This window comes from Engystomops pustulosus, chromosome 6, assembly GCF_040894005.1.
Source record: "Engystomops pustulosus chromosome 6, aEngPut4.maternal, whole genome shotgun sequence".
In the NCBI taxonomy this organism is placed as follows: Eukaryota; Metazoa; Chordata; class Amphibia; order Anura; family Leptodactylidae; genus Engystomops; species Engystomops pustulosus.
The window spans coordinates 177,954,831-177,976,823 of NC_092416.1; the positions used below are offsets into that span (position 1 = coordinate 177,954,831).

General features: G+C 47.3%; 1 protein-coding gene across 4 annotated transcripts in view; it reads left to right on the forward strand.

The window, feature by feature from the left end:
• The window catches only part of LOC140065086 (ATP-binding cassette sub-family A member 9-like), a 103,946-nt gene that overhangs the window by 53,051 nt on the left and 28,902 nt on the right, over window positions 1-21,993 (forward strand). For 3 of the 4 annotated variants that reach the window (XM_072112570.1, XM_072112573.1, XM_072112569.1), the window contains 10 exons: window positions 1,632-1,827; window positions 4,263-4,429; window positions 4,638-4,765; window positions 7,644-7,781; window positions 7,888-7,998; window positions 8,068-8,238; window positions 18,236-18,349; window positions 19,706-19,822; window positions 19,916-19,981; window positions 21,364-21,455. In XM_072112570.1, the coding sequence (XP_071968671.1) occupies window positions 1,632-1,827; window positions 4,263-4,429; window positions 4,638-4,765; window positions 7,644-7,781; window positions 7,888-7,998; window positions 8,068-8,238; window positions 18,236-18,349; window positions 19,706-19,822; window positions 19,916-19,981; window positions 21,364-21,455 (1,300 nt within the window). The remainder of the gene's footprint in view (window positions 1-1,631; window positions 1,828-4,262; window positions 4,430-4,637; window positions 4,766-7,643; window positions 7,782-7,887; window positions 7,999-8,067; window positions 8,239-18,235; window positions 18,350-19,705; window positions 19,823-19,915; window positions 19,982-21,363; window positions 21,456-21,993) is intronic. The other variant, XM_072112572.1, reaches the window with a different exon arrangement.

Below are 21,993 nucleotides of genomic sequence, written 5' to 3' on the forward strand. Positions count from 1 at the left end.
TAATACTGCCCCCTATGTACAGGAATATAACTACTATAATACTGCCCCCTATGTACAGGAATATAACTACTATAATACTGCCTCCTATGTACAGGAATACAACTACTATAATACTGCCCCCTATGTACAGGAATATAACTACTATAATGCTGCCCCCTATGTACAAGAATATAACTACTATAATACTGCCCCCTATGTACAGGAATATAACTACTATAATACTGCCCCCTATGTACAAGAATATAACTACTATAATACTGCCCCCCTATGTATAGGAATATAACTACTATAATACTGCCCCCTATGTACAGGAATATAACTACTATAATACTGCCCCCTATGTACAGGAATATAACTACTATAATACTGCCCCCTATGTACAAGAATATAACTACTATAATACTGCCCCCTATGTACAAGAATATAACTACTATAATACTGCCCCCTATGTACAAGAATATAACTACTATAATACTGCCCCCTATGTATAGGAATATAACTACTATTATACTGCCCCTATGTACAAGAATATAACTACTATAATACTGCCCCTATGTACAAGAATATAACTACTATAATACTGCCCCCTATGTACAAGAATATAACTACTATAATACTGCCCCCTATGTACAAGAATATAACTACTATAATACTGCCCCCTATGTACAAGAATATAACTACTATAATACTGCCCCCTATGTACAAGAATATAACTACTATAATACTGCCCCCTATGTACAAGAATATAACTACTATAATACTGCCCCTATGTACAAGAATATAACTACTATAATACTGTCCCCTATGTACAGGAATATAACTACTATAATACTGCCCCCTATGTACAAGAATATAACTACTATAATACTGCCCCCTATGTATAGGAATATAACTACTATAATACTGCCCCCTATGTACAGGAATATAACTACTATAATACTGCCCCCTATGTACAAGAATATAACTACTATAATACTGCCCCCTATATATAGGAATATAACTACTATAATACTGCCCCCTATGTACAAGAATATAACTACTATAATACTGCCCCTATGTACAAGAATATAACTACTATAATACTGCCCCCTATGTACAGGAATATAACTACTATAATACTGCCCCCTATGTACAAGAATATAACTACTATAATACTGCCCCCTATGTATAGGAATATAACTACTATAATACTGCCCCTATGTACAAGAATATAACTACTATAATACTGCCCCCATGTACAGGAATATAACTACTATAATACTGCCCCCTATGTACAAGAATATAACTACTATAATACTGCCCCCATGTACAGGAATATAACTACTATAATACTGCCCCTATGTACAAGAATATAACTACTATAATACTGCCTCCTATGTACAGGAATACAACTACTATAATACTGCCCCCTATGTACAGGAATATAACTACTATAATACCGCCCCCTATGTACAAGAATATAACTACTATAATACTGCCCCCTATGTACAAGAATATAACTACTATAATACTGCCCCCTATGTACAAGAATATAACTACTATAATACTGCCCCCTATGTATAGGAATATAACTACTATAATACTGCCCCCTATGTACAAGAATAATTTTATGTTATTATTTTTTCATCTAGATTATAGTGTTTTTAGCCATGAGCAGCAGACGACAGATGACACTTTCTCAGCTGAGATGGACGATTCCGTCTTATTGATGTCAGACTCAGGAAACGTGACACTCAGCGGCTTCCAGCTCTGGAGACAACAAGTTCTGGCTGCTGCACGGATTCGATACCTGAAGCTGAAACATGACACAAAAACCTTCAGATCTATGTGAGCTGTAATAGAAAGGTTATGTGCTAGATTGCCTATGGACAATCTGGTGTGGATTGTTTAAAGACTTTGGGGGATATTTATCATACGCTGGCGCTCGTGCGCCAGCGTATGATAGCCCCGCCGCTGCAAATTCGCAGCCCGATACATGAAGAGGCTTCCGCCTCTACATGTATCGCGCTGCCAGATGAGCAGCGTTTATCGCAAAACGCAACCGGCGACTTTTCACGTATGAAAAGTCGCCGGCAGCAGCGAGTGCGCAGGCGCGGGGACAGTAACGCCCCGCGCCGGCCCACTTCCGTCCGGCCGCGCCCCCCCTTCACGCCCCTTCACGTCCCACTGGCGTGAAGGTGGCGGATTGGGGAAAATAATCGCAAAAGCTAGCAATAAGCTAGCATTTGCGATTATTTTGGGGCCTCTGCGCCAGTGGCGGTGCGCAGAGGTCCTGATAAATATGCCCCATTTGTGTGTATATAATACTCAACCAGCAGAATAGTAAGTGCAGCTCTGGAGTATAATACAGGATGTAACTCAGGATCAGTACAGGATAAGTAATGTCATGTATGTACACAGTGACTGCACCAGCAGCAGAATAGTGAGTGCAGCTCTGGGGTATAATACAGGATGTAACTCAGGATCAGTACAGGATAAGTGATGTCATGTATGTACACAGTGACTGCACCAGCAGCAGAATAGTGAGTGCAGCTCTGGGGTATAATACAGGATGTAACTCAGGATCAGTACAGGATAAGTAATGTCATGTATGTACACAGTGACTGCACCAGCAGCAGAATAGTGAGTGCAGCTCTGGGGTATAATACAGGATGTAACTCAGGATCAGTACAGGATAAGTAATGTCATGTATGTACACAGTGACTGCACCAGCAGCAGAATAGTGAGTGCAGCTCTGGGTATAATACAGGATGTAACTCAGGATCAGTACAGAATAAGTAATGTCATGTATGTACACAGTGACTGCACCAGCAGCAGAATAGTGAGTGCAGCTCTGGGGTATAATACAGGATGTAACTCAGGATCAGTACAGGATAAGTAATGTCGTGTATGTACACAGTGACTGCACCAGCAGCAGAATAGTGAGTGCAGCTCTGGAGTATAATACAGGATGTAACTCAGGATCAGTACAGGATAAGTAATATCATGTATGTACACAGTGACTGCACCAGCAGAATAGTGAGTGCAGCTCTGGGGTATAATACAGGATGTAACTCAGGATCAGTACAGGATAAGTAATGTCATGTATGTACACAGTGACTGCACCAGCAGCAGAATAGTGAGTGCAGCTCTGGAGTATAATACATGATGTAACTTAGGATCAGTACAGGATAAGTAATGTCATGTATGTACACAGTGACTGCACCAGCAGCAGAATAGTGAGTGCAGCTCTGGAGTATAATACAGGATGTAACTCAGGATCAGTACAGGATAAGTAATGTCATGTATGTACACAGTGACTGCACCAGCAGCAGAATAGTGAGTGCAGCTCTGGAGTATAATACAGGATGTAACTCAGGATCAGTACAGGATAAGTAATGTCATGTATGTACACAGTGACTGCACCAGCAGAATATTGAGTGCAGCTCTGGGGTATAATACAGGATGTAACTCAGGATCAGTACAGGATAAGTAATGTCATGTATGTACACAGTGACTGCACCAGCAGCAGAATAGTGAGTGCAGCTCTGGAGTATAATACAGGATGTAACTCAGGATCAGTACAGGATAAGTAATGTCATGTATGTACACAGTGACTGCACCAGCAGCAGAATAGTGAGTGCAGCTCTGGGGTATAATACAGGATGTAACTCAGGATCAGTACAGGATAAGTAATGTCATGTATGTACACAGTGACTGCACCAGCAGCAGAATAGTGAGTGCAGCTCTGGGGTATAATACAGGATGTAACTCAGGATCAGTACAGGATAAGTAATGTCGTGTATGTACACAGTGACTGCACCAGCAGCAGAATAGTGAGTGCAGCTCTGGAGTATAATACAGGATGTAACTCAGGATCAGTACAGGATAAGTAATGTCATGTATGTACACAGTGACTGCACCAGCAGAATAGTGAGTGCAGCTCTGGGGTATAATACAGGATGTAACTCAGGATCAGTACAGGATAAGTAATGTCATGTATGTACACAGTGACTGCACCAGCAGCAGAATAGTGAGTGCAGCTCTGGAGTATAATACAGGATGTAACTCAGGATCAGTACAGGATAAGTAATGTCATGTATGTACACAGTGACTGCACCAGCAGCAGAATAGTGAGTGCAGCTCTGGGGTATAATACAGGATGTAACTCAGGATCAGTACAGGATAAGTAATGTCATGTATGTACACAGTGACTGCACCAGCAGCAGAATAGTGAGTGCAGCTCTGGGATAAATGTAATCATATTTTTCTCTCCTTTCTAGATTACTAATCTTGGTCCTGTTTATCATTCCATTCATCGGGATGAAAATATTTGCCAGTGTTTCCCCCTTGATCCATTCTTTGGAACTTTCTTCAAATCTCTATTTCTCCAGACCTGGAGATCGCACTCACGGTTTCTACACCAACCTCCTGATCCACAATAACACAGGTGTGGGTGTGCACGTAATGGATTGTCACCCATCTCAACTAAACCCCTGCATGACCATTCGATGTATTAGCAGAAAGTGTATCATTGTGTAATTGCCTGCCATACAGGGGTCCGGGAAAGTTGTGTGAAATCCCTACGGGCTTTACTAAGAGCGGATAGGACTATGTGGCAGATGGAGGACTTTCTAAATGTCTCTTCCCCCCCCCAGGCTCGCCCATAGAAGACCTCATGGCCGCTGTACGAGCTCAGGATATAGTTGTGGATGTTGTAGATGGGGAGTACAATCGCAGCACGGAGAAATACCGGGGCGCCATCGAGGTCTCCCGAGGTCAAAAGGTCAGATCTTATTCTAAAGGGGCCACTTATCATCCCGCCGGAGTATATGAGGTTAATTACACTGTGTCCCATATCAAAACTTTCCGAGTCGGTATAGCAGTTCAGACTACACCCTCCCCTATCCACTTCTGTGGGACAGTGCCGGGGATGCATGTACATCGTCCCTCCACTCACGAGTGACATGCTGCATCCTCGTTCTTCATATCCGTGTTCAGTGTCTGCCACCAAATCTAGCCACAGGTTTTTGGGGGTCACTTAAGGATGGTGGGAGGGGGGTGCTTTATAGTAATTAGCAAATTCTGGCTAATTACAGCCACCACTAGGGGGAGCTCATTGCACAGTAAAACACCTCTTACATCTTGATATCACTGCACATAACTAAAGGTCAGAATCCAGTGTGATCCGGGATCACAGAGAATCATCTCCTATCTTATTGTGGCACCTAAATGACTCCTGCAACAGATGTAGGTGTTTCACTTACCTCAGGTGGCACCATGCATCCGATTTTCTGTGTACTGTCTGCAGTAGAGGACAACCGGAGGCCTAAAAGAGGACCCAAAGTCAGTCCTCAAGAGTTGCCTATTAAACCCTGCCAGAAGCAAGGTATGATAGGAGGCCGATCAGTAATACTAACTATTAGAGCCTGCCAGAGGCAAAGTATAATAGGAGGCCGATCAGTAAAACTGACAGTGTATGATCCTCTGCTCGCCAAAGAAACACTCCCCAATTTGGAAAAATGGTTGGTAAATTAAACTCTACCTATCTTATTATCTCCTATCACATTGTGGTATCTAAATGACTCATGTAAAAGAGGTAGGTGCTGTCAGTACGGCACCATGCATCCAATTTATGGGGTGTTGTCTATAATAGATGACAACTGGTGGCCTAATGGAGGAGCCGAAGTCGATTTTTAACAGTAGCCTATTAGAGCCTGCCAGAGGCAATGTATAATAGGTGGCCGATCAGGTGGCCGATCACTGTAGGTTACTTCAATCAGTAATACTGACTATTAGATCCTGCCAGAGGCAAGGTATAATAGGTGGCTGATCAGTAATACTGACTATTTGAGCCTGCCAGAGACAAGGTATAATAGGTGGCCGATCAGTAATACTCACTATTAGAGCCTGCCAGAGGCAAGGTATAATAGGGGGCCGATCAGTAATAGTGACTATTAGAGCCTGCCAGAGGCAAGGTATAATAGGTGGCCAATCAGTAATACTGACTATTAGAGCCTTCCAGAGGCAAGGTATAATAGGTGGCCGATCAGTAATACTGACTATTAGAGCCTGCTGGAGCCAAGGTATGATAGGGAGCCAATCAGTAATACTGACTATTAGAGCCTGCCAGAGGCAAGGTATAATAGGTGGCCGATCAGTAATACTGACTATTAGAGCCTGCCAGAGGCAAGGTATAATAGGTGGCCGATCAGTAATACTGACTATTAGAGCCTGCCAGAGGCAAGGTATAATAGGTGACAGATCAGTAATACTGACTATTAGAGCCTGCCAGAGGCAAGGTATAATAGGTGGCCGATCAGTAATACTGACTATTAGAGCCTGCCAGAGGCAAGGTATAATAGGTGGCCGATCAGTAATACTGACTATTAGAGCCTGCCGGAGCCAAGGTATGATAGGGAGCCAATCATTAATACTGACTATTAGAGCCTGCCAGAGGCAAGGTATAATAGGTGGCAGATCAGTAATACTGACTATTAGAGCCTGCCAGAGGCAAGGTATAATAGTTGGCCGATCAGTAATACTGACTATTAGAGCCTGCCAGAGGCAAGGTATAATAGGTGGCCGATCAGTAATACTGACTATAAGAGCCTGCCAGAGGCAAGGTATAATTGGTGGCCGATCAGTAATGCTGACTATTAGAGCCTGCCAGAGGAAAGGTATAATAGGTGGCCGATCAGTAATACTGACTATTAGAGCCTGCCAGAGGAAAGGTATAATAGGTGGCCGATCAGTAATACTGACTATTAGAGCCTGCCAGAGGCAAGGTATAATAGGTGGCCGATCAGTAATACTGACTATTAGAGCCTGCTAGAGGAAAGGTATAATAGGTGGCCGATCAGTAATACTGACTATGTATAATACTTTAGCTTAATCGTCTGGTCCCTATCCTTCCAAGGTCTCCCACACACAGGCTTATAGGTGAAGCATTCTCCCATAACTCTGATGCAAATGTTTTGTACTTATTCTCCCATTCCCGGACCAGACCGTATGTGACAGGAACAACCTACAAAACGCTGCAGGCTCAGTGCTGCTCTTAGAGATCCAGCTTTTCCTCTCACTTTCCCGAATCCCCACCTCCTCACCCTCTACCCTTGATATGTAGCATATGTGTTTGGTCCCCATAGTCTAAGTAAAAGTTAACTAAGGTTTTCAACTACTGTGCCGAAAAACAGAATAAAGAGCAATAAAAAAACTAAACAAAATCTAAAAATTTAACTTGTCCCACAAAAAACAAGCCCAGACACAGCCCCGTAGGGAGGAAATGTTGGAATGTGATGACAAATGTTATGTGAATGTTTTCATCATACAAAACTTTAAAAGTAAGAATGAACTTCATTTGTGTATTTTATTTACCCCTTTGCAACAAAAAAACAACCCCTCCCCCATCTATAGTGACTGAAAATTTCAAAAGTTGAGGCATTTGAAAGGGGGGAGCAGAGAAAAGATGCTTGGATATCTTGGATTAAAACAGGTTGGTTACTAAGGGATGAAGTAGGTTGATTGATCATCAGAAAGTGTGACCACCTCCATAACAGCTGTTGATGATTACATTCTGGGAGGGGTTATACGGCCCCTTCCATCCTAGAATTCGCACAGGGTTCATATGACCGGACATATATTTCGCATTATTATTTTTGTAGGGTTACAGCTTCCACATTTTTGGAAACACCCGAGCACATAATGTCCTCCCTGCACTGGTGAACATCATCAGCAACGCCTTCCTCAAGATGTCCAAGTCTGCGGACGTCATCCGTGTCTGGAACGATCCCTTAATACATGTATGTGATGGGGAAACACAGAATTCCTCTATTATTTTCGCTGTTTTAGGAAAAAGCTGGGTTATTCGCTGTCTGAATATTTAGTGTCTCCGCCCCTTTTTTGCAGGATGATAAAAATGAGGAGTATTCAATGCAGATCGCTATGATCCTTATTTACACCATGTTCTCTGCCAGTCTCTCCCCTCACTTTGCCATGAGCAGCATCAGTGACACTATGGTAAGTACCTACCGCACCCACTGCCGGCCACATACACTGCCAGGTCCTCATGAGCCTCACCAATTACAGATCAAAGCCCGGTGCCAGCTCCGGTTATCAGGCCTCTTCTCCTCCGCATACTGGATAGGACAAGGATTAGTGGACATCACCTTCTACTGCCTCCTCCTCTACCTGCTGACAGCGCTATACTTTGCCTTCACCCAGTACTTTATGTTACCATTTGGTGCAGTGATGCTACTGGTGAGTAATACTAGAAAGCAGAATAGTGAGTGCAGCTCTGGGGTATAATACAGGATGTAACTCAGGATCAGTACAGGATAAGTAATGTCATGTATGTACACAGTGACTGCACCAGCAGCAGAATAGTGAGTGCAGCTCTGGGGTATAACACAGGATGTAACTCAGGATCAGTACAGGATAAGTAATGTCATGTATGTACACAGTGACTGCACCGGCAGCAGAATAGTGAGTGCAGCTCTGGAGTATAATACAGGATATAACTCAGGATCAGTACAGGATAAGTAATGTCATGTATGTACACAGTGACTGCACCAGCAGCAGAATAGTGAGTGCAGCTCTGGGGTATAACACAGGATGTAACTCAGGATCAGTACAGGATAAGTAATGTCATGTATGTACACAGTGACTGCACCGGCAGCAGAATAGTGAGTGCAGCTCTGGATTATAATACAGGATGTAACTCTGGATCAGTACAGGATAAGTAATGTCATGTATGTACACAGTGACTGCACCAGCAGCAGAATAGTTCGTGCTGACTCATTCCGCTGTGAACTGCTGACGGGTGTGGTTGTCTGTGACTGAGCTCCTGCACCACCTGGTGGAAGATCAATCCACCCAGGCCTGCTCTCTCCTCCCCAGGGAGGGAGTAGGTTTCTGGGATGAGTGAGCCAGGAAAATCCCAGGCTTCTGCCTCCCGGACCAGGCCGGCGGGGGGCAGGAAAAGCCAGATACCGGCCAACATGGAGGGGGTGAGAAGATCTGCCCGAACCCAAGGACGCAGCGATGTGACCTCGGCTGCCACCCCCAAGACCCAGGGAAGCCGCAAGGTCTCCGGAACACAGAAGATCAAGGCAAGTAACATCAGCCTGAGTGCTCCTCCTGGAAAGCTGAGTGACTGTGCGGGAAAGTTGGGTGGTTCAGCTGGAAAGCTGGGTGCTCACGGAGGTGTGCAAAAAGCATGGGGACACCTAAAGGCCCGGGAGTCTGCTAGCATCTATGGCTCCCGGATTGCTGAGCACCTCCGTGAGTACGAGGAAGCTGGCAAGGCGATGAATAGGCTCCAGGAGGAGATAAGGGAGACCTTGGCCCTAGCGGGGGTGGCTACACAGAAGAAAAAGTCTGATCATCTTAACACCATTGACAGACTTAAAGCCGAGGTCACCGCTCTGCAGGAAAAACGACGGTTGATCCGGGAGCACAGCGGTCCGTTCAGGGAAAAGTTGGACAATGACGCCAGATTTGAGGAGATGCGCCAGGAGAAGCTGAGAAAGCTGAAGGGGCTTCAGATCCAGGCGGATGAAGGCGATGGCGATGATGAGGAGGATGAGGAAGACCTGCCGTGTCCGTCTGGTGGCCTGCACCAACACCAGCAGGCCTCGCACGACAGGCTGCCTGCAGAGCAAGCGCCATTACCATCAGGCTGCGGCTCTGCCAACCTGGAGGAGGAAAGTGATGACAGCGGCCAGGGGGGGGCGCTAATGGCTCAGATCCGTCAGCTTGAGTCCCCAGTTCACCTCCAAAACTTCTCCTTCGGCGATGAGATCCCGGATGACGACCTAAAGAGAAAGAAGAGAGCCAAGAAGACCAAGGCGTCTCAGGAGGTGAATCTGGTGTTTCGTCCCCTCCCTGTTCCCTCCGGGCGGGCAGCAGTGCCAGCCTGTCGTGTAGGCCCCGTTGCCCAGCCCAGCACGAATCCTGCAGTGGACTCGGTGCAAGGGTGCGGGGAGATTGCAAAGCCACGTTCCACCATGGCGCAGAGCACCAGCCTTGTTTGTAGTAGCAAGGATGGTGCAGGGAAGGCATCGGCTGAAAGGCCGGACAGTGAGGGCGATCCAGCAGGTCCTGGTACTGTGCGCTGCCCCCCAGTGGGAGGGGGGGGTGGCCCTGTGCCAGGGGCAGTGGCGGTGGCTCCTGTGGCCCCTAGCGCTGTGGCTGTTGCTTGCTCCGGTAAGCAGCGGCAGTGTGATGGGGCTGCTGGGGCTTGTAGTGCGGCGCCTCCCAAGCGTCCTGTGCAGCCTGCAGGAAAGGGTGCAGGAAAAATATTATTTTGCATTGGATCATCTGACCCAGGAGATGGTAACAAGAGACTGTCCGGACTTCATAAAGAAAAGAGACCTCATGCATCTAGCGAGCAGCGGTGCTCAAACATTAAAACAGCTGGTCAACAAGGGGTTAATGCCAATGAGGCAGAGGGCACAAGTAAGATCGGGGTTGGAGCTGCCTCTTCTCAGGCTGTATCAGCTATGGAGGTGGCTCTACCCCCAGTGTCCAGTGACGCCGAGGCAACCCCAGGTCCTCCTGGCCCAGCTGGTGTGAGTGATGCAAGGAAGCGAGGCAGTATTGTACATAGTGTGGTGAATGTTGGGGTGGTGAATGGTGCTGAGGGGGGTGATCCTGGTGTGCGTGCTGGACCATCTGCACCCCCAGTGGTGGCCGCTCCCATAAGGAGCTATGCGAGTGTCACCGCTGGGGCAAGTGGGGTTAACTCCTTGTCTCCTGGCTCTGGGAATAGCGTTTTGCAAAGGCGTCTTCTGGAGGCTCTCAGGAGAGGGGAAAAGTCAATCAATGTAGAGGGGAGAGATGTTGATCTGTCCTTCTGGACAGACAGGCATGGCCTGGCAGCCTTCCAAGAGAAAAGGGGGGGAGAGACTGTATGGTCTTTACCCACAACCGGGCCCGGAGCTGCCCGTAGGAATGTGGTTCGTCTTCGCTGGAGGGGCAGTGACGCATGCCCACCCAGGTCAAGGGTGGTGGAGCTCCTCCTGAAGATGAACTTCAGGGCTAGTGACATCTTTGCCCTGATACATCCTTATGGTACTCCGGAGTTCGATGTCAGCTTTCTTCGGCCGGAGGGCTTAGAGCTCTTCTGGTCGAATTATGAGCTGGCAAAGAACGAGCCCGCATGGCGAGACTTTGCTGTGCAAGCAGTGTCTCGCCAAAACGCAGTCAAGAGAGTGACCGTTTTGACCCGTAACGAGTCACTTTCTTGCATGGACATCATGACGTGGCTAAGTCGTTATGGCGAAGTAGTTCAGGTACCTCAGAAAAACCGCGATGAATTTGGCATTTGGTCTGGGGCCTGGACCTTCATGATGAAGTTGAAGTGTTCAGGCGGCACAGTCGCCCACATTCCTTCTTCAGCCTTTCTTGGGCGGGACAGAATCCTGATTTTCTACCAGGGGCAGCCGAAGGTCTGTCACAGGTGCGGTGACCCCACCCACTTTAGCGCCAGCTGCCAAGTGCAGAAGTGCGCTTTGTGTGGTGGGCTAGGTCATCTCGCTGCATCCTGTAAGGACATTAGGTGTAACCTGTGTGGTGAGCTCGGTCACCCTTTCAGCCGTTGTCCTCGCTCCTTTGCCAATGCGGTTGTGACCCCAGTGGAGGAGAGCCATGAGGTTGCTTCTGCTGGGGAAGGTACCAGCAGAGGTGGAGGAGCTGAGGGGCCTGTGAAGAAAAGTAAGAATAAGTCACCTTCTCAGTTGAGGCGGCTTGAAGCCAGACAAAAAGGGAGAGAACTGGGGAAACCTCAGGTTGCTGGGGTGACCCTTGGTCCTTCCTCAGAGGCTGGTCATGCTACTGAGGCCCTGAGGGATGATGAGTTGGATGAGGAGGTCAGGAGGATGGAGCGCGAGAAAGGTGCCATGTCCTCCACGTCCTCCCATTATGAGAGTATGGATGAGGATAACAGGATTTGGCTAGAAAATAAGCGCAAGCAGAAAAAGAAAAAACGCGGCGTATCTAAGGTACCTAAGGAAGGGAAAACTTCCTCCCCTCTGGTTGAGCTTTCCAACCGGTTCCTCACCCTCGATGAGATCGCCTCCTCGGAAGGAGAGGCTGAGGGTGGGGTTCTGGAGGTGGCGGCGGAGCAGCCTGCAGGGGGCGCCGAGTCTCTATCCTCTGGGGATGCTGGGTCCTCAGAGTGGGAGACTGACTCAGAGTCAGGAGACAAGGACGAAGGAGAGGGTGGTCCGGGTGGGTCCTTGGGGGCCAGTAATAACATGGACACCTCAATTTCGTTAAAAAGAAGTTGCCCCAATTCTGATGGTAAAAGGGAAAAGGCATCATCTTCAGAGGAGAGTCGGGGGAAGGGAAATGGAAAGAAAAAAGCCGTCTAACTCAATCACTCATGATGGCGGCACCCACTCCGTTGACGCTGGCGTCCATTAATGTCGCCAGCATTAAGTCTGATGCGGCTAGATTTGCGGCCTTTGATTTTCTCGGCCGTGTTGAAGCCGACATTTTATTTTTGCAGGAGACCAGGCTGCCAGATTTGGCGGCCGTGTTTAAAGCTAAGAGGGAATGGAGACACGGGCCTTCCTATTGGTCTCTTGCGGCCGAGCCGTATAGCGGAGTGGCGGTCCTTTTTACCGCACCGGTAGAATGCCGACGAGTTATTGAGTTAGAAATGGGGAGGTGCCTGATCCTGGATGTCCTCATGAAGGGACAAGAACTTCGCCTAATTAACATCTATGGTCCCCAGTCCAAGTGGGACAGGAAGTGTCTCTTTATGAGGATCAAGCCCTACCTTTTTACAAGTCGGCAGGTGGTCTTTGGAGGGGACTTCAATGCTGTCACGAGGTCCCAGGATAGGGGAGGTTCCAGAGACAAGCTGACTTATGATAGCGTCGCTCTTAATAGCATAGCTAGTGAGGCTCGCCTGGTGGATGTCCACATCCGGCACACCCCAGGCCACGCGGGGTTCACATATTATAGGGGTAGCTGTAGGTCTAGAATAGACAGGTTTTATTTAAAGGAGGAAGCCATCTCTTCAGCAGTGTCCGTTGTTGAGGTGGAGTTCTCCGATCACTGTCTAATTTTGTTTTCTCTGAATGTTACAGAGACCCCCCGGATGGGAAGAGGCTACTGGAAGCTCAATTCGTCTCTCCTGGAGGAAGCGGAGATAAGACAATCCTTTGAGGACTTTCTTCAGAGCCAGGTACCATTGCTGGGCCTTTGTAGCAGTAAGTCAGAGTGGTGGGAGATGCTCAAGAAAAGGGTGGCGAGATTCTTCCGCCGGCTCTCGAGCCTCAGGAGCCTGGACAGGTACCGCCTGTATCAGGGCCTGAGGAGGAAACTCGAGCATCTCGTCTCGACTGGAGGTAGTCGTGAGGACATCTCCAGAGTGAAATCCTTGCTGAAGAGGTGTCAGTACGATAGACACGCATCTTTGGTTTTTGAGAGGGATTACGGGAAATACCGCTCGCCCGACCCTTACAGAAACTGCAAGATGTCAGTGAATGGTAAAGTTGTCACGGGACTGGTTGACAGTACGGGATCCCTGAAAAGGTCCAGATCAGGGATTCTGGAGGTCGTCAGATCCTTCTACTCACACCTCTTGGGCAGGAAGGATCTAGATCGGGATGTGATGTCGGATTTCCTGGCTGAAGCTGTCCCTGAGCCGGGAGAAGACCCCTCTCTTGATGTTTTGACAGAGATGATCAGGGAAGAGGAAGTCAGCCTGGCGATTGAAGGGCTCGCCCTCAAGAAATCGCCGGGTCCGGATGGCTTAACATCTGAGTTTTATAAGACCTTTAAGGACGCCTTGGTTCCCCTCTTGACTGAGGTATTCAATGAGTGTCTTTCCTCGGGCGCTCTGCCGAAGTCAATGAGGAGGTCTGCCCTGATCATCCTGTCAAAGGGTAAGGACCGATCTCGTATTGAGAACTGGCGTCCCATAGCGCTTCTCAATACGGACAGAAAGGTTTTGGCAAAGGTGCTGTTTAATCGGCTGGTGCAGTTTGCGCCCCGGCTCCTTTCGGGGACCCAGCACTGCTCTGTTCCAGGCCGCAGTACATTTAGTGCTGTGCTTTGTGTTCGGGAGGCAGTGGAGCAGGGCAGGGCTGGTAACTGGAAGGGGTACTTGCTGTCCTTGGATCAGGCAAAAGCGTTTGATCGGGTTAACCACGAGTACCTCTGGTCTGTCCTTCTGAGGTATGGCCTGCCGGGGGAGTTTGTCAATTGGCTAAAAGTTTTGTACGCAGGGGCAGAGAGTTTCCCGCTTGTGAACGGTTGGATTGGCCGCTCTTTTGAGGTTGGGTCTGGTGTTCGCCAGGGTTGTCCTCTGAGCCCACTTTTATACGTGTTCGCGATTGACCCATTCCTTAGGAGGGTTGATCGTGGGCCGTTGGTGGGAGTCGGGATGGACCAGGCGGCACCGGAAGCCACTCTAAGGGTGGTAGCGTATGCCGATGATGTCACCGTTTTTGTGTCCTCGAGAGGGGAGGCGCAATGGGTGATGTCAGAGGTTGACCGCTACTCAGAGGCTTCTGGGTCCAAGATCAACCGGGATAAGTGTGAGAGTCTCTGGCTGGGAGAGGGAGGTCCAGGCTTTGATCTCCCGGACACTCTTCCAGGGCCCCAGGACTCTGCCAAAGTTCTCGGCATCGAATTTGGCCAGGGGGATTACCCCATGCAAAACTGGGATGGCAGGCTTAAGATCGCCGCTCAGAGGGTGGACCAGTGGAAGGGTTGGTCTTTGACCCTCAGAGAAAGGGTTAACCTGATCAAAACTTACCTGCTCCCATTGCTGATTTATCTGGGCAGTGTGTGCATGTTGCCAGAACCCCTCTGGACTCGGGTCTACAGTCTGTTCTTCCAGCTGTTATGGGGGAATAGGCTGAACCTAATCAAGAGGGAGGTTACTTACCGCACGAGGAGACAAGGAGGGTTGTGTATGGTCAACCCTGTGGTGTTCCTAGTGAATACCTTTCTTAAGATCAATGTAGCAAACCTCTGGAAAGAGAGGGCTCCTCCGTGGGTATACTCCTGCAGGGGATGGTTTAGGCCTTTCTTCCAGGAATGGGAGACAGGAGGGCAAGTGAAGGATCTCCGTACACCACATGGGCATCTTCCGGCTTACGCTACCCCGGTTCTGAAGGTGATTCGCCGGTGGGGTCTGGGAATGTGGGAGATCAGGACCATGTCGAGGAAACTCCTTGACAAGAGGGTTCTGTTGACCCATTTCCAGAAGCCTCTGGCCCTCAGGGATTGCCCAAGTCGGGATCTGGGGGTGGGTTTGAGTTTATTGAATTCTATCCGGATCCCCTTGAAGTTTTGGGACGTGACTTGGCGCTGCTTCCATGGAAAGCTGTGTGTGAGGGACAATCTGAAGTGTAGGAGCTCTGAGGAAAGGGGTTGTCCCCGGGAGGAGTGCGGTGGCCTGCTGGAGAGCATGGACCACTTCCTGCTTCAGTGCCCCTTTAACACAGAGGTGTACAACCGGGTGGGCGCTTCCATCCATTGGCCCGGGTTGGCCGGTCTCTCCTATGCGGAGTGGGCCTATGGAGCATTCAGAGGCCTGGGTGGCCAGAACCGCTGCACGTTATTCCTAGTCAGTCTAGTGGTCAGGTACCACACGTGGAATGCACGGTGTTTAGTGTCGACGCAGCGTAAAATCCTCCCAGTGGATGAGGTGGTTAGGAACATTCTGGGTGACCTGGTGAAGGTGCGCTCTCTGGAGTATGAGGGGCTGGGCACGGGGAGGGCCTCTCTCCTTTGGAGGGGGTTCTCCTTTAGTGTCCCTTAGTCTGTCATCTCCTCTCCTGGTGTTGGGCTGAAGCTGACACTGTAGATTTTTGTTTTGTATCTGAGGTTATAGTGATGTAGCGGCTTGCAGGCGCCGAACCTGGGCTTTATGTGGTTTTGATATATGTTGATATGTTTAATGTGTTTGTATTTTGTGTACAGTGTGTATTTATGTAGTTATAGTTCTTGTGTGTATATAGGTTGGTTGGTTTTGGGGTATTGATGTTAGGGTGTTAGGTTGGGAGGGGGGTGGACGGGACTTGGACTATACGATCCTGGGCACTGGTCTGGACTATATAGCGCGGACTTTGGACGTTAGACCAGTGTCTGGGGGGGGGAGGGTGATGGGCGTGGGATTTAGTTAGTTATATTTTATGTTATTTATTGTTATTAATGTTATTTCCGTTATATTCATTGTTATTTCTGTGTTTATTTTTTGTTTATTTATTTATGTGTATTTTGATATAAAAAAAAAAAAAAAAAAAAAAAAAAATTTAGGTGGTGGGACTGGGTGAAGGTTTTGTCTGTTTTCATGCTGAGTGTGTGGTGTGTGTGTGGCTGGGCCAGGAGGTTTTGTAAGTTTATTTTCGTTTATATTTGTTCTTTTGTAATTCTTTTGCCAGAAGTTATGGCTTTATTTATGTTTATTATTGTTATGTTTTTCACTTTTATATAAAATAAAAGATTTACAGGATGTAACTCAGGATCAGTACAGGATAAGTAATGTCATGTATGTACACAGTGACTGCACCAGCAGCAGAATAGTGGGTGCAGCTCTGGGTATAATACAGGATGTAACTCAGGATCAGTACAGGATAAGTAATGTCATGTATGTACACAGTGACTGCACCAGCAGCAGAATAGTGAGTGCAGCTCTGGAGTATAATACGGGATGTAACTCAGGATCAGTACAGGATAAGTAATGTCATGTATGTACACAGTGACTGCACCAGCAGCAGAATAGTGAGTGCAGCTCTGGTGTATAATACAGGATGTAACTCAGGATCAGTACAGGATAAGTAATGTCATGTATGTACACAGTGACTGCACCAGCAGCAGAATAGTGAGTGCAGCTCTGGAGTATAATACAGGATGTAACTCAGGATCAGTACAGGATAAGTAATGTCATGTATGTACACAGTGACTGCACCAGCAGCAGAATAGTGGGTGCAGCTCTGGGTATAATACAGGATGTAACTCAGGATCAGTACAGGATAAGTAATGTCATGTATGTACACAGTGACTGCACCAGCAGCAGAATAGTGAGTGCAGCTCTGGAGTATAATACGGGATGTAACTCAGGATCAGTACAGGATAAGTAATGTCATGTATGTACACAGTGACTGCACCAGCAGCAGAATAGTGAGTGCAGCTCTGGTGTATAATACAGGATGTAACTCAGGATCAGTACAGGATAAGTAATGTCATGTATGTACACAGTGACTGCACCAGCAGCAGAATAGTGAGTGCAGCTCTGGAGTATAATACAGGATGTAACTCAGGATCAGTACAGGATAAGTAATGTCATGTATGTACACAGTGACTGCACCAGCAGCAGAATAGTGGGTGCAGCTCTGGGTATAATACAGGATGTAACTCAGGATCAGTACAGGATAAGTAATGTCATGTATGTACACAGTGACTGCACCAGCAGCAGAATAGTGAGTGCAGCTCTGGAGTATAATACGGGATGTAACTCAGGATCAGTACAGGATAAGTAATGTCATGTATGTACACAGTGACTGCACCAGCAGCAGAATAGTGAGTGCAGCTCTGGTGTATAATACAGGATGTAACTCAGGATCAGTACAGGATAAGTAATGTCATGTATGTACACAGTGACTGCACCAGCAGCAGAATAGTGAGTGCAGCTCTGGAGTATAATACAGGATGTAACTCAGGATCAGTACAGGATAAGTAATGTCATGTATGTACACAGTGACTGCACCAGCAGCAGAATAGTGGGTGCAGCTCTGGGTATAATACAGGATGTAACTCAGGATCAGTACAGGATAAGTAATGTCATGTATGTACACAGTGACTGCACCAGCAGCAGAATAGTGAGTGCAGCTCTGGAGTATAATACGGGATGTAACTCAGGATCAGTACAGGATAAGTAATGTCATGTATGTACACAGTGACTGCACCAGCAGCAGAATAGTGAGTGGAGCTCTGGTGTATAATACAGGATGTAACTCAGGATCAGTACAGGATAAGTAATGTCATGTATGTACACAGTGACTGCACCAGCAGCAGAATAGTGAGTGGAGCTCTGGTGTATAATACAGGATGTAACTCAGGATCAGTACAGGATAAGTAATGTCATGTATGTACACAGTGACTGCACCAGCAGCAGAATAGTGAGTGCAGCTCTGGAGTATAATACAGGATGTAACTCAGGATCAGTACAGGATAGGTAATTATTTTTTATTTCAGACTATTTGTTATATTCTCACATGTTGTGTCTTTGCAGGTCACCGGTATATTGGGTTATAGTGCAGCAATGGTTTTCTACGTTTATATATTTGCTTTCCTCTTTCGGAATAGTAAGACCCATTATGACAGCTGGTCCTTATTCTTTGTAATAGTAAGTAATCCTCCGTTATGTGAATATGTCATGTAGGAGACTGTGGAGGGGGACTCTGGGGGGGTCTGGAGTGTACACCCGCGTGTATAGGAGTATACTGCCCTCCTTGTGGCTGGGCATACCGCTCCTGGTGGAGGTGTGCACATAATATCTACCGTTGGTGCCTTATAAAACCTGATGGCTTAAATTGGCCAAGCTGTTTGCCACAAGGATGTGCCATTAAAATACACCCAACAACAAGCCTCTGCCTCTGTTATTTGAAGGGGTGGGTTGGTAGTTCGGTTATTACATTGTCCAAAGTGCACTTTCTCAGTTATTTAAGTGTAAATGGGTTTACTACCAATAGTCTAATGTGACTGTGTATGAGAACAACCTTATGGATCATACAGAGGCTGCTGGATGCCCCTGTATACCCTGTATACTGCCCCTGTATACCCTGTATACTGCCCCTGTATACTGCTGCCAGCCCCTGTATACTGCTGCCAGCCCCTGTATACCCTGTATACTGCCCCTGTATACTGCTGCCAGCCCCTGTATACTGCTGCCAGCCCCTGTATACTGCTGACTGCCCCTGTATACCCTGTATACTGCCCCTGTATACTGCCCACTGCCCTTGTATACTGCTGCCAGCCCCTGTATACTGCTGACTGCCCCTGTATACTGCTGACTGCCCCTGTATACTGCCCACTGCCCTTGTATACTGCTGACTGCCCCTGTATACTGCTGACTGCCCCTGTATACCCTGTATACTGCCCCTGTATACTGCCCACTGCCCTTGTATACTGCTGACTGCCCCTGTATACTGCTGCCAGCCCCTGTATACTGCTGACTGCCCCCTTCAGGGCCCAGAATACCGGAGTGGCTGGCGGTTGCGGCCTAGGCACGCTAGTGTCACGGTGCTTGGTATGGGGACCGGAGGACTGTCCTACAGCCTGGCAGGTCTCCAGCAGGTGGTGTCTGTAACAAACATGGAGGGAGAGGCTGATGTACTGGTTCTCCCTGGGGCAACCCTGGTGTGTGGATAGGGATGCCTGGTGAGGGAGGATGGGGCGCCCTTGGCGGTATTCAGCCTGATCCAGGGATCACTCAGAGGCAACGGTTAACATTACTTCACAGGCGGAGACTTACAGCTGCATTACCACTATCCCACACTGGAGGCCCTCAGTGAGCTGATCACTCTCACAGACCTTTTGCAGGGAGAGGGATTTGAGTTTGGCAGCACCGGATTAACCCTTACGTTGGCAGGGGTGTTGCATGTACTGCCTCTGTATGCTGCTGTCTGCCCCCTGTATACTGCTGACTGTACTGCTGTGATGTATAAAGTGACTGATCTCTGGAGTCTCTTCTGTCTTTCAGACTTCCTTCATAACTATGGCTGTCACGGACCTCATCAGCAAATACGCGCTGGCCGTGGAGCTGGTGTACATTTTCTTCTTCCCGAGCAGCGCTATAGGAGGGCTCATGCTATATACAGTGAGTGCGTCCTGTGTACTGACCGCCTCTGGTAGAGCTCACACTTTGCTGCCACAACCTATTTTCACAGCAAATTATTCTTTGTCTTTCCAGTTACATTCTATCTACGAACCTGACGATTATTTACATCCTCCCCTTGAATACCTGATAGTCATCATGGTGAGTATCTATCCAGTAAGCGAGTACTCGGGTAACACTAGAGGTCCTTCTGCTGGACCTCAGCATGGAGATGGCACGTTCTCTACATGTTCTTGTGGTTTCATCCAATGTTCCGTATAGGGCAGTTATCTTTGTGGTTGCACGTCTGTAAATAACAATGGTAAAGCGTGTACAATGGTGACACCAGGAGCCGCAGGATAGGAGTAGTAGTACTGTGCTGTGCCCATATATACAGGATAGGAGTAGTAGTACTGTGCTGTGCCCATATATACAGGATAGGAGTAGTAGTACTGTGCTGTGCTCATATATACAGGATAGGAGTAGTAGTGCTGTGCTGTGCTCATATATACAGGATAGGAGTAGTAGTACTGTGCTGTGCCCATATATACAGGATAGGAGTAGTAGTACTGTGCTGTACACATATGTACAGGATAGGAGTAGTAGTACTGTGCTGTGCCCATATATACAGGATAGGAGTAGTAGTACTGTGCTGTGCCCATATATACAGGATAGGAGTACTAGTACTGTGCTGTGCTCATATATACAGGATAGGAGTAGTAGTACTGTGCTGTGCCCATATATACAGGATAGGAGTAGTAGTACTGTGCTGTGTCCATATATACAGTATAGGAGTAGTAGTACTGTGCTGTGCCCATATATACAGGATAGGAGTAGTAGTACTGTGCTGTGCCCATTTATACGGGATAGGAGTAGTAGTACTGTGCTGTGGTCATATATACAGGATAGGAGTAGTAGTACTGTGCTGTGCCCATTTATACGGGATAGGAGTAGTAGTACTGTGCTGTGGTCATATATACAGGATAGGAGTAGTAGTACTGTGCTGTGGTCATATATACAGGATAGGAGTAGTAGTACTGTGCCCATATATACAGGATAGGAGTAGTAGTACTGTGCTGTGGTCATATATACAGGATAGGAGTAGTAGTACTGTGCTGTGCCCATATATACAGGATAGGAGTAGTAGTACTGTGCTGTGCCCATATATACAGGATAGGAGTAGTAGTACTGTGCTGTGCCCATATATACAGGATAGGAGTAGTAGTACTGTGCTGTGCCCATATATACAGGATAGGAGTAGTAGTGCATATGATAGGCGTAGTAAATATATACACAAACACACAGAGGCATACATACACTGACATATAGAAAACACACTTGTGTGTTGGGTATGTAGGTAGTCCTCTGCATCGCCGAGATTACATAGGGCAGGACATTTTATGTGTACATGTCCAGTTGTCTTATCTATCAGACAGCGAGGACGATGGTCCTCATCCCACTGCACAGCAGTCACTATACTACACCCTCGCACTGCACATTCCTACAGCTTGTCTCAGGTTCCATGGTCTACATCTTCTTCTCAGGTCCTTCTCCAAATCATCCTGTTCTTTGGGATTCTGTGGTTCCTGGAATGGATCTTTGGAAAGAAGACGATCAAGAGAGATCCAGTTTTCAGGTTCTGTATTGCCTAAGTTTCCTTGATGAGCATTTCCAACACCTTAGGATAACACAGATAGGAGATGTACAGTGAAATAAAACATGAGTCATCTTATATGAGTGTTTCTAACCACTTAGGAGCAATCAAATAAGAGACACCCACTAAGGTGTCAGGCTGCTTCTCTGACAGATGTCACATGGAACACCCCAGCCTGATGGCAGTGTGAGAAGAAGCATCTACAGACGAAATCATCCGTGATGAGTTGAAATGTTCTACTGCAAAGGCCATGCTGTAAAAGTATCCCTGCACCTGCCTCACTACACTGTAGATGATTCTGAATCTTTACTCATCACGGATGATTACTTCTGTAGATGCTTCTTCTCATACTCCCTTCAGGCTGGGGTGTTCCATGTGACATCTGTCAGAGAAGCAGCCTGACACCTCAGTGGGTGTCTCTCTCCTGTTCGCTCCTAAGTGGTTAGGAACACTCATATAAGATGACTTATGATTTATACAATAATCTCTAGAGCCACTCTGCCATAAACTTACCTAAAAC